The sequence below is a fragment of the Panthera uncia genome, chromosome D1 (assembly GCF_023721935.1).
Source record: "Panthera uncia isolate 11264 chromosome D1, Puncia_PCG_1.0, whole genome shotgun sequence".
Lineage (NCBI taxonomy): Eukaryota > Metazoa > Chordata > Mammalia > Carnivora > Felidae > Panthera > Panthera uncia.
The window spans coordinates 24,370,338-24,383,567 of NC_064808.1; the positions used below are offsets into that span (position 1 = coordinate 24,370,338).

General features: G+C 42.1%; 1 protein-coding gene across 3 annotated transcripts in view; it reads right to left on the reverse strand.

Moving 5' to 3' along the window:
* Positions 1-10,201, reverse strand: part of TRIM44 (tripartite motif containing 44) — a 110,247-nt gene extending 100,046 nt beyond the window's left edge. Inside the window, exon 1 of one of the 3 annotated variants that reach the window (XM_049648188.1) lies at positions 9,259-10,201. In XM_049648188.1, the coding sequence (XP_049504145.1) occupies positions 9,259-9,927 (669 nt within the window). In that variant the 5' untranslated portion in view covers positions 9,928-10,201. The remainder of the gene's footprint in view (positions 1-9,258) is intronic. The other 2 variants (XM_049648196.1, XM_049648205.1) reach the window with 2 other exon arrangements.
* Between the last annotated feature and the right edge of the window lie 3,029 nt (positions 10,202-13,230).

Consider the following 13,230-nt stretch of genomic DNA (forward strand, 5'->3'; position numbering starts at 1 on the left):
CCCCCCTCGTCTCCCCCCCCCCCCCCCCCCGCTCGTGTGCATGCACTCTCTCTCTTTCTTTCTCAAAAATAAACATCAAGAGGCACCTGGGTGGCTCAGTCAGTTAAGCATCTGGCTTCAGCCCAGGTCATGACCTCAGGGTTTGTGAGTTCAAGCCCTGCATCAGGCTGTGTGCTAACAGCTCGGAGCCTGAAGCCTGCTTCAGATTCTGTGTCTCCTCCTCTCTCTCTGTCCCTCCCATGCTCATGCTCTGTCTCTCAATAATAAATAAACGTAGGTATAAATAAATAAATAAATAAAATATTAAAAATTAAAAAAAAAGATATCCCAAATCTTTCAGAGAATTAAAAATAATATAAACAGGTCTATTTCAGCAGACCTTCAAGCTTCTGCCTCCCTACCAGAGCTGCTTCTTATGAGCTGACTGAAGAGCCGGAGTCATGGACCATTATAGGATGTAGCAGTGACCTACCTCCAACTCCAGGCCTTCCAGAACCACAGCTGTTCTGAGCATATGCATATATCCTTCTAACCTTCCACTACTAGTGCCCCTTCACCAGCTCTTCTCTGCAGTTGTTCCCAATGTCACTTAACCCAACATTCTTCTCCCCAAATACGCATCTTAAAGACACACTCGAGGGCAGAGGGTGTGGCTTCAAATCCTTTGATCTATCCATAATAAAGCCATGTTAAGAATTCTACAGATGCTCATAAGCACTTGCTGAACTCTGCACCACTTGTCTCAGCCATTTTATAACTTACCTTTTCCTCAGTGATCCTCGAGTGAGCTAGACATGTACTGTTCAAGTCACAGGACATAACCCATTAATGTGCAATACAATCAACTTAGCGGGAGAATCCAGACCTTTTTTGAACAGAACAAAAACAGAAAACATCATATCTGGTAAGCCATACATGTTCCATTTGAGTTAGTTAAAGGAGTGTGTATGTGCGTGTGTCTAAGCAAGGTTACAGTATAAAGCACACTTCCCCTACTGTAAGTTGTGTTCAATTTTTTAAACTACTGGTCTAGAATTCTGAGTATATCTAATTGCACTTCTTTGTTTAACAAAAATGATTCATTAACGCAGCTATGAATGCAAATCCCCTTGACAATATAAGAATTTTCATGTGACTAAATCCATAAGCCAGATCGAGTTCCTTTGTCAGACCCAATGACCCATTTTCAGGGCCAGAAATTATGGTAAGAAAAACCTGCGTATCTGGACGAGAGGTTATGACCCAAATGAGAGATCATAATTTGGGCTGTGTAACTATATTTCTATGATAAAGCTGGAACACATGTTCAATTCAAATTTGGACCCACAAAATTCTTTGAAGACAGAATCCTCTGGATCCAAATGGAAATACAGCATAGGAGAAAAGGCAAGACTTTAAAAATCACTTCAGGGACTAGGTGTTAATCTTGTCCCTTCAAAGTGTTCATTTTAGTTCTTTTGGCCTAGCCTTCCAATAACCTCTCCTCAGTCCCCTCTTGCTTGACAACCGCCTTGGTTCTCTGTCTATTCTTAAGTTTGCTTTCCTCTAAGTGTCAGCAACCCTTGGCAACAATTTGGCCTTTTACCACCAACACCAGACACTCACAGCCTGGCTAGGCATGAAGCTACCAAAACATATATTACACAAACTCCTCTCAACTCAGAACGTGTATTTCACTACATTCCTTATATTAATAATAAAAATAGCAGCTAACATTTGCTGAGAACTTACAATGTGTTAAGCATTGTTAAAGTGTCTTATCACAAGCTAAACCATTTTATTCACATCAAAATCATTTTATTTTTAAAAATGTTTTAATGTTTATTTATTTCTGAGAGAGAGACAGAGTGTAAGCGGGGGAGGGGCAAAGAGAGAGGGAGACACAGAATCCCAAGCAGGCTCCGGGCTCTGAGCTGTCAGCACACGGGGCTCGAGCTCACAGACTGCAAGATCATGATGTGAGCTGAAGTCAGACGCTTAACCGACTGAGCCATCCAGGTGCCCCCAAATCCTATTTTACTTTATTTCATAACTTTATACCCATTTTAGAGATACAGAAGTGTAGCCAAACAGCTTGCCCAATGTCAAAAAGCAAGCAGCAAAGCTAATTTCTGTCCCTCTCTAATCCTGCACTGTTTTATATTTTTCTTTACAACACTTATTACATGTATATTTGCTTATCTGTTTTTCTCTATTTTCTTAGCTGCAACAGATATAGGGGCTTTTTCCACTGCTCACTGCTATATCCCCAATACTTAGAAAGCACCTGTCCTTGGCCTATACTCCATAAATACTCGCTGAATGAATGAATGCAGTGGAACATGGATCCTGTTCTCTCACCATAATCATGCAGTGCTACTTTTATAATATTTTTTTAATGTTTATTTTTGACAGAGGGAGACGAAGAGAGAGAGAGAGAGAGAGAGAGAGAGAGAGACAGAGACAGAGCATGAGTGGGGGAGGGGCAGAAAGTGAGGGAGACACAGAATTTCAAGCAGGCTCCAGGCTCCTAGCTGTCTGCACAGAGCCCGACACGGGGCTTGAACTCACGGACCGTGAGATCATGACCTGAGCCGAAGTCAGACGCTCAACCGGCTGAGCCACCCAGGCGCCCCATGCTGTGCTACTTATATTTGCAAATAAAAAAAAAAAAAAATTAGTTTTTTTTAATCTTTATTCTTGAGAGAGAGAGAGAGAGAGAGAGAGAGAGAGAGTGTGTGTGAGTGGGGGAGGGGAAGAGACAGAGGGAAACATAGAATCCAAAACAGGCTCCAGGCTCTGAGCTGTCAGCACAAAGCCTGATGTGGGGCTGGAACTCAGGAACTGAGAGATCGTGACCTGAGCTGAAGTTGGTCGGTCACTTAACCAACTGAGCCACCCAGGTGCCCCATGCTATGCTACTTTTAATATTCCAAGAGCCTTACTCTCTTCCAATAAGCAAATGTACATTGGCCTCAAAACATCTGAAACCAGAGTGAACTGAAACTAAAGCTGTAACTAAGCTCTGATCAAGCTCAAATATTTACTGGATCAAAATAATTAGCCCTTCATCCTAGCTGCCTAGTAGAATAAATAGCATACACCCCTTCTGAGGGACAAAAAAGAAAATACTACTGTCCCCAGTTCTTTTAAACACAATATCTAGTATTAGATGAAAAATCATGAGACATGAGAAGAATTATGAAAATGTGACATAAAATCAGACCCCAAAAGATCTTTTACAAGATCTTTTAAAAATAAACAAATAAGCATTCTAGAGTTGAAAAATACATTATAAACTAAGAATTTAACAAATGGGGGCGCCTGGGTGGCTCAGTCGGTTAAACGTCCAGCTTCAGCTCAGGTCGTGATCTCGTTGTTCGTGAGTTCAAGCCCCGCGTCGGGCTCTGTGCTGACAGCTCAGAGCCTGAAGCCTGCTTCGGATTCTGTGTCTCCCCCTTTCTCTCCCCCTCCCCTGCTCATGCTCTGTCTCTCTCTATCTCTCAAGAATAAATTTAAAAAATATTTTAAAAAAAGAATTTAACAAATGATATACAACGGAGTATATGTACCTGTAAATAAATAAACAGATTTATCTATTATTTCCCAGACATACTAAGTAAAAAAGCAAAGCAAAAGAGATAATTTATATCCTCCAAAACCCAATTAATTCCAGTTTCACCATGTGAAAAACATCAAACAAATCCAAACTAAGAGACATTGCACAAAACACCGGACTAGCACTCCTCAAAACTATCAAGGTCATCAAAAGCAAAAAATGTAATGTGACCACAGGATCCTGGTACAAAAGTCATTAAAGGAAAAACTGGTGGAACTGTAATAATGTCCATAGTTTAGTTAGCAATACTCCAACGTTAACATAAGAAGAGTACAGGAAGGAGCTCTTGTTTTTTGTTTTATTTATTTTGAAAGACACAGAGACACTGTGAGTGGGGGAGAGACAGACAGAGGGGGAAAAAGAGAATTCCAAGCAGGTTCTGTGCTGCCAGCACAGAGCCCGACCCAGGGCTTGAACCCATGAGATCATGACCTGAGCCAAATCCAGGAGTCCGATGCTTAACTGACTGAGCTACCCAGGTGTCCCTGGGAAGCAGCTCTTGATCTGAGCACATTCACTGATCCGAAATAAAATGGGATGTACATTTGACTGGGGGTGCAAAGTGAGGAGAAGGTAAGAGAAAGCAAAGTTGATGACATGCTCAGAGTGAGATTTTTTTTTATTTTTATTTTTTAAAGTAATCTCTATACCAACGTAGGGCTCAAACTCATGACCTTGAGATTAAGAGTCAGATGCTCTACCAACTGAGCCAGCCAGGTTTCCCCCAGAGTAAGACATTTAAAAGAGACCCTATCCACATAGACCTGAGATGCTTTCACAACTGCCAAAGAGTAAAATCCTAGAGTAAAGACAAACTGAAGTAAACCTTTCACTATCTCACCCTCCAAAGGGGACTGTGGGAGTGTTGCCTTGGAGCTGAACAAAAGGGGGTGAGGAGCTGTGGGAATGGATGAAAGTAGAATCTTTAAGAAGTTGTAAACGTGGGCAGGTACCTCCTAAAAATTTGGTCCAGGAAATCTCAAGCAATTAATTTAGTTTAAGGGGGTTCTAAACAAATTGTACCCTCAGGCCTTTGCACAAGCAAATTCAAATCCTCTTTCGAAGAATATAGCTTCATGCCGAAGAATACAGCTTCGTGCCAAGGCTTGGGAAATCGCCACAAATAATTTTTCAAAGGCATTGAGAAGCTATGCAGGCATAACAAAGCACAAAAGGAAATAAACATGAAAAACACCATCAAAGTGTTCACATACTGGACCCACAAAGTCTTCACATACTAGAATAATCAAAAACAGATTATGACCAACATATTCACTGTTCTCAAAGGAATAAAGAGAATAGTTACAATATGAAGAAAGACAATAAGAGCATATGATTCACAAATTTATATTAATACATTTAAAAAGTGAGACAAAATGGACAAACTTATAGTAAAATGTAACTTTTCAAAACTGACCTGAGGAAAAACAGACAACTTGTACAGACCTATTATCATTAAAGAAATTGAATCCATAATCAAAAATACCATAGAAAGGGGGCATCTTGGGTGGCTCAGTTGGTTAGGTGTCTGACTTCAGCTCAGGTCATGATCTGACAGTTCATGGATTTGAGCCCTGTGTCAGGCTCTGTGCTGACAACTCGTGAAGCCAACATAACTTTGATAGCAAAATCTCATAAGGACAGTACAAAAAAAAATGTATAAGCTAATTTCTCCCATAAATATGTGAAAAAATCCAGATAAATTATTAATTAGCCAAATTTAAAAACATAAAGATATTTCATCATGACCAAGTTGTGTTTCTCCCACAAATGCAACGTTGCTTTAATTGTAAAATATAATAATAATGACATGAAGGGATGGAAACAAGACCATATATATGCACACCCCTGTGTTTTTGTGTACAAATACAAGAACATTTGAAAACTTAGCAAGAAACTAATAGAAGTGGTTACCAATAGTCATGGGGGGGGGGGCACCACGTGAAAGGTACAAGGGTGAACAAGAGACTTTTGAGACATGTGAACATATTACTTTTTTAAATTTAACTGAAAAAATCAATTCATATAATTCACCTCATCAACATAGTAAAAAAGTAAAATCACATGAACATCCCAATAGATGCAAGAAAACCATTCAAAATTCAGTATCCATTCAATATTAAGAAAAATTTTTAAACTAGGATTAAAAAGGAACTTTCTTGGGGCACATGGGTAGCTCAGTCGTTTGGGCGGCCGACTTCAGCTCAGGTCATGATCTCGCAGTCTGTGGGTTCGAGCCCCGCGTCGGGCTCTCAGAGCCTGGAGCCTGCTTCCAATTCTGTGTCTCCCTCTCACTCTGCCCCTCCCCTGCTTGTTCTCTGTCTCTTTCTCAAATAATAAACATTAAAAAAAAAAAGGAAAATTTCTTAATCTGATGAAATATATCTGTGATATATATGATATATAAATATATTACCACACTTATTTGTGAATGTTGTAAATTATTCATCAATTAGAACAAGACCACAATATCCACTATTACTTACATTCAACATTATATTGGAAGTCCTATCTGAAGCAATAGGCAAGAAAAAACACATATAAGGATTGGAAAGAAACAAAAAGTGTCTCTCTTTGCAAATAATAAGATCATGTATGTAGAATAAATCTACACATTAGAATATTTAAGAGAATTTAGCAGACATTTTAACACAAAAATCAATACATAAAAGTTAATCATACTCCTATATACAAGTAGAAAACAAGTTTTGGGGGCACCTCAGTTGGTTAAGCATCCAAATTCGGCTCAGGTCAGGATCTCACAGTTCGTGAGTTCCAGCCCCGTGTAGGGCTCTGTGCTGACAGCTCGGGAGCCTAGAGCCTGCTTTGTTCTATGTGTGCGTGCGTGCGTGCGTGTGTCTGCCCCTCCTCCTGTCATGCTCTGTCTCTCTCTCTCAGAAGTAAATAAACATTTTTAAAAATTTAATTTTTTTACAATACTATAAAGTTTTAAGTGTCCAGGAATAAATTTCACAACGAGGTACAAGATCTTTCAGAAAAAAAAAAAAACTATAAAACTTTATCATGAAGCAATTTAGACCAAAATAAACATACCAGAAGACTTTATCTTGTAATGTTAATTCTTCATATATTGCTTTATACACTAAATGCAATACAAAAAATGTCCTGCAGGCTTTTTTGGATTCTTTTGATTCTTTTTTGGATTTCTTTTGATTCTAAGAAATATAAAAGGCCAAGACTGGCTGAGATACCCATCTAGAAGAACAAAGTGGAAGGACTTGCTCTACCAGATATTAAGTCTTGTTACAAAGCTATGATAACTAAGAAAACATGTTTTTCACACAGGGATACACTAACAGATCAATGGTACAGAATAGAAGACCCAAGAAACACATTCACACACATATAGGCAGGTAGTATAGCAAATCCGTGTAGAAAAGGCAGACTTTTCAATAAATGTTGCTAGAGCAATTGGCTACCTGTATAGAGAAAAAATGAAATAGAGTCCTTACTTCCGCCACACAGAAATCAATACTAAGTGAAATAAAACACAAAAGCACTAACAATAAAAGCAATTATTGATAAATTCTACATTAAAATGAATTTCTACCCAAGACATAATTTAAAAAACAGAGAAGATATTTGCAACCCATATAAACAACAAAGAAGTCAAAGAAATATATGAATACGCCTATAAGTTAATGAGAAAAAGACAACCTAATAGAAATATGAACAAAAAAACTGAAAGGGTATTTCACCAAAGGAGAAATACAAAAGATACACAAAGTCCTCAGTAACTAGAGGAATACAAATTTATTTTTTTTATTATTTTTTTTTAATGTTTATTTATTTTTGAGACAGAGAGAGACAGAGCATGAGCAGGGAAGGGGCAGAGAGAGAGGGAGACACAGAATGTGAAGCAGGCTCCAGGCTCCGAGCTGTCAGCACAGAGCCCGACGCGGGGCTCGAACTCACGAACTGTGAGATCATGACCTGAGCCGAAGTCGGATGCTTAACCGACTGAGCCACCCAGGCGCCCCGAGGAATACAAATTTAAACCACAAGAAGATACTATCACATATCCACAAAATTGACAAAAATTTTAAATTCTATAATAGTAAGTCCTAAAGATACAGAACAACAGGAATTTTCACATACTCTTCCTGGCAATGTAAATTGGTACAACCACTTTAGAAAATAACTGGCAACATCTGGTATTATTTAAGATATGCACAGTCTGTGACCGGACAATCTAACTCCTAGGTTTATATTCCATTTAAGTATATGCAGATATGCACCAGGAGACTTGAACAAGAATGTCCATACCAACATTGTTTACGATAGGCAGAAACTCCAGAATTTCTAAGTCAAATTTCCATCACTGACAGAACAGGTAACTTGTGGCACAGTCATAAAATGGAATTCTACACAACAATGGAAACGAACAAACCACAGCCACCCACGGGACAAATCTCAGAAACACAATGTTGAAAAAATGAAGCATAACTCAAAAGAATGCACAATAACGATATGATATCAATTGTGTCAAGTTCAAGTAAGTTTAAGAATGTGTGGACAGATGGATGGATGGATGGATGGATGGATGCATGGATAGATAAGCAAGGAAATACCACCTCAGAAGTTGGATAATGGTTACTGGGAATGGGAACTGGTTATAATTGGAAAGGACACTGGGCTTCAATATTGCTACTAATATTCTATGTCTTAATCTGGATAGAGGTCACATCAGAATTTGCTCCATAATGACTTGTTAGACTGTGCACGTTTTCACACACTGCATATTTTACAATAAAAAAGGGAAAATCTCAATAGAAGAGATACTCATTAACCAAGTATTTGTTATTCCATTGCCTGCAATTGCAAGGTTGCTTAAGGAAACCAGTCATCATAATATGACAACATTCACTAATAACTTGATCATTCGGTTTCCTCCCTAGTTAACTCCAGCGATTTCTCTCACTGGCTGTAAATAACCACAATATAAATAAAAGGCAAATCCATTGCATCACTTGCAAATCCATTCGCCCAGCAAATATTGATTAATGTCTACTACTTTCCAAACACGTCCAGGGGACTAGCAAGGTCCAAAATAGAAGGCCCCGCCCTCCCATCAAGACGGAGCACACAGGGACTCCCACTTGCATTCCAAGTTTGCCTCCAACCTCTCATCTTCCTTTCCAAATAAGTATCACACATGAAGAACCTAAAAGAAACTCAGGGTGCATATGACCTTAATAGGATACCACCATCTCCGAGGGTCTCCTCACTACAGAGGAACTACCTGGACTCATCTGGCCAAACCACAGTTTCCCGTGTTTTCAAGCAGGCAAAGAGACTGCCTTACCAAGTCAAGGCACTATGCTCAACAGGGTGATGTTGTGGGAATTGGCTTACACGGAGTCAAAACTCCCAAGGAATGCTTCACCTGGGATCCAGGGACCAGTGGCTTGCAATTTTCCAGAGAAAAGTGTACACTAAGCTTTGTGTGTACATATATCTCCCTTGGGTCAGAGTCCAGAACTTTCATCTGATTCTCAAAGGAGTTCAACCAAAAAGGGGGAATACGCACTGCTCCCAACAAGTTGCATAGACTGGCTTTTTAGGGTTACGGTGAAAGCGAACGTTGACACCCAGGTGTCCTGACCTCTAGACCTATGCTCTCAACTCCCAATACTTACTCTTAGTTCCTCGAAGGCTTCATCTAGGGTGGAGAGCTGGTGGCCCTGGTGAGTCCCAATGACCGGACACAGGACACAGATAAGCTGCTTATCTTCCTGGCAATAGGTGCTCAAATCGAGCCCATGGTCCGGACACTTCCTCTTGGCCACTCTCTCCGCTTCCATTTCTATTTCTGGGTCAAATTCGCTTTCTGCCTCCGTTTCTCCCTCGGCCTCAGATTCTCCTTCTTGGTTGTCTTCCTCTGCTTCGCTCTCTTGCTCATCCTCCATCTCTTCCTCACTGTCGTCTTCACTGTCTTCATCGCTCTCATCCTCACTCTCTTCCTCCGTCTCGCTCTCTTCTTCGGATTCACTGTCTTCCTCGGACTCGCTCTCCTCCCCCACCTCGCTCTCTACATCCCTCTCATTCTCCACCTTGGCCTGGGCATCTTCCTTCGCGTCGCCCTGCGCGGGGGCGTCCGCGGTCCAGGCCGGGGCGGCGCCGTGGACGTACTGGGCCAGGTGGTGGCTGGGGAACTTCTGCCTGTGCGCCTCGGCGTGGCGGTGGCAGTAGCAGAAGGCGCACTCTCGGCACACTTCCTCGGCCCCGGGGGCCTCGTCTGGCTCGCACTCGTCACACGTGCCGTCGTGCGGCAGCTCCTCGAAGGCCGCGCCCACTCCGGAGGCCATGTGGCTGCGGTGACGCGGCCCAGGCCGCTGGGCCTCCGAGCTCGCCGCGGGGCCTCCTCCCGTCCTCCTCCCCGCAGGGGTCCCGTCCCAGGAACTGGCCGCGCCGGGTCTCGGGACAGGCCTGGGGCCGCGGCGCCGCCGCCGCCCGCTCGCGCCAGGCGTAGGAGCGAGGGGCCTTCCCGCCGGCTCCGCCGCTCGGCGCCCGCTGCGCTTCCTCCCGCGGCGCGGGTACTTCCGGCGCGGCGGCCCCGCGCCCCCGTCGGCCCCCGCGCCGCGCGCCTTCCTGCCTCGCAGCCCGGGGCGAGATCGCCGCGCCGCCAGCCCCGCCGCCCCGGTTCTGCTTTCCCTTTCCCTGTCAGCGGTCTCTTTTCACTTCCTGAGTCATTTAAAGTGGCAAGGGCCCTTTTCCGCGTTCTATGGGGGGAGCTCGGCAGCCCCGGATGGAGGGGGAGGATGGAGGAGGTCTCCCGCTCACTCCCGAGGCGGGAATCGGGCCCCGCCTCCCAGGGTCCCTCCCTGTAGGTGTCAACCTGACTTTTCAAGGCCGCTAGGCAGGTGTAAGTGGGTATTGACTGCAGTCTCTGTCCTTCCAGTTGGTCGCCGCCCGTCCCAGTCCCCACCGCCCCGTGTTCCGCCAGGTGCTAGGACTGAGTGTTGTTTACCAGACCGAACCTGACCGCTTGGGATTTTATGAGGGCCCCCGGAAGGGTTGTGTTTGTTCTTTTAGGCTCAGGGAATTTCAGAGTCAGGCTGGGCAAACAGACACTTTCGATCCACAGCAATACTATACTTTGTCTATTTGTAAAGTCTATTTGCATTCCTGCTTCTCTGGGGCTCAGAATCTCTAGGGTGGCAACCTGAATGCCTTTTTTTTTTTTTTTTTTTTTCTGAGAGCTTCTTGCCTTGGGTTTGGCTGAGATGTCAGGTGAAGCAAGTGAGGAGAGAGGATTTGTCCAGTGAGAGTTCCAACGTGCAGTCATTTTGCTTTATGTTAGGAGACCGCCCAGATCCAGATTGGGATTCAAGAGAAATGAAAGGGACTGTTATTTATTAACCGGTTCTGAAGTGCCAAGAATTGGACCAGATCTTTTTGTGTCATTTTAAAAGCTAGTTTTGGAAGATCCACTGCCGGAGGGCTCCCAATTCTCAGTACTACAACTTATTGGCTTTGTAATCATGAAGAAGTTAATTGATCATTCTGTGTTTCGCTTTATAAAAACATACATAAAGTGGAAATAATGGTAATCTCTACCTGCTGGGGCTCCTTTGTGGATGAAATGTAAAGGTGCCTGCCTTGTAGAAGTATTCACTACATTTTAACTATTATTATTGGCTCAAATTCTATTTAGTTGCCCATATTTGAAGGAAGTTTTAACCATATTTTTAACACACTAGGCATTATTGGCTAGATGCTGGTAGTATAAGCACCCCCCCCCTTAAACCTCTACCCCATATCTAAGTCTCTCCAAGACTAAGAGCTTTTGTTTTGTATGTAGGAGAGGAAAAGGACATTTTGATCTAATCCAGGGAGAGGCTGAGGTATGGTTGAACAGAATGGAGGGGAATGGAATGGTGTTTGTTTTGTGTTGATTCACTTCTATAATTTTGAGCTGGGATTTCCATTTGAGTTTCACAAAATGCCAGGGCATGGGGTGAGGTAAAAATCATTTAAAATCATTTTTAATGTCTTCACATATGTAATGTATGCTTCATTTGTGTGCAGCTTTTGTCCAAGACTTATGTTTTTGAAATCTTTTTTTTTTTTAACCTCAGAGTAATGGTATAGAATTTTGGTGGGGGTAGGGGGGGATCAGAAGGAAGGTTTGTTTTATTCCAATTCCATACTCATTTCTACTTTCTCCAGTTCATTTCTTTGGAAATTATTTCTGTGCCTGCATTTGAAACAGGGATTGATGCATCATTCTGAAAAAAAAAAAAAAAAAAAAAAAAAAAGTTAACAAATGTCAACTCAAATATCAGCAATAGTATACCTAGTGAATAGTGTTTCCTGCTTGCTAATTTCCACCACCCCAGGCTTAAAAGAAACAGCAGCCTATACAAACATAATGTTATCGCAGCTAGAAAATATTTTTTTCAGTGAAAATAATTTTTTAATGTCTTAAGAGAACATTTCTGTGTCCAGGGTCTTTGGTGGAGAGGGACGTGTGTCTTTTGTTGTCATTATTATTGTTATTGTTTGTTCTTAACTTTATCTGAGGGAAAGTTAAAAGATCATACTGTGCAGTTCAGTATCTAACATTTCACAATCTTTCTTTGAACTCTCTGCGATAAGAGGATCTTAGAGGCAGAAGTTGATGGAATTGTTAAAAAGGGACTTCATAAAGTTCTGGTAATGGGGTGTGGTTGACTCCATGAGATGGACCTTCTGTCCCCCTCAGCACAGAAATCAGAATGGTCTGATTCCCCAGGAATCTTTGGGAGCATCCAGAGATAGAAACTTTGTTATATTAATGTTTTTGCTTAGAAAATTACATCAAAAAGTAGCAGCTTAAAACAGTAAGCATTTATGATTTCCTACTTTCTGTGAGCCAGGAATATGGCAGTCACTTAGCTAGGTGGTCTAACTCACAATCTTTTAAGAGATTTCAGTGAAGATGTTGCCTGGGGCTGTAGTCACTTAAAAGCTTGACTAGAAATGTTAAGATTTGCTTCGAAGACAGCTCACTTAATTCGGCTGTTGGCAGGAAGCCTTACCACTTTCAATTGGGCTGCTTGAGTGTCCTCATGACATGGCAGTTGAATTCTCCCAAAGCAAGTGATCCGAGAGAGGGCAAGGTAGAAGATGGAATGTCTTTTATGGTTCTAAGCTCAGAAGTCACACATCATCATTTCTGACATAGCCTGTTAGTTACAGAGATCAGCCCTATTCATTGTGGGAAGATACTACACAAGGGCATAAATATCAAGAAGTGAGGATCTTTGGGTCATTTTTGATGCTGGCTATCATGTTCTACTGTCGGACCCCTAATGATTCACATCTCTCTCAAATGCAATTCACATTCACTTCCTCCCAAGGTGCCCAAAAGTCTCGACCCATTACATCATCAGCTCAAAGTCCAGAATTTTATCATTTAAATCAGGTGCAGCTATGGAGGAAGCTTCTAGTGTCTTAAATGCAGCCCTCAAGTATAGTTCCCCTTCATCTGAATAATTATGTTTCTGCACACTGCCAACTTAACGATGGTGGGACAGGCTTAGGATAACTGGTACAGACACTCCAGTTCAAAAAGGAGAAAAGACAGGAGACACAAAGGAGTCACTGGTCCACAGCAATCCTATAAT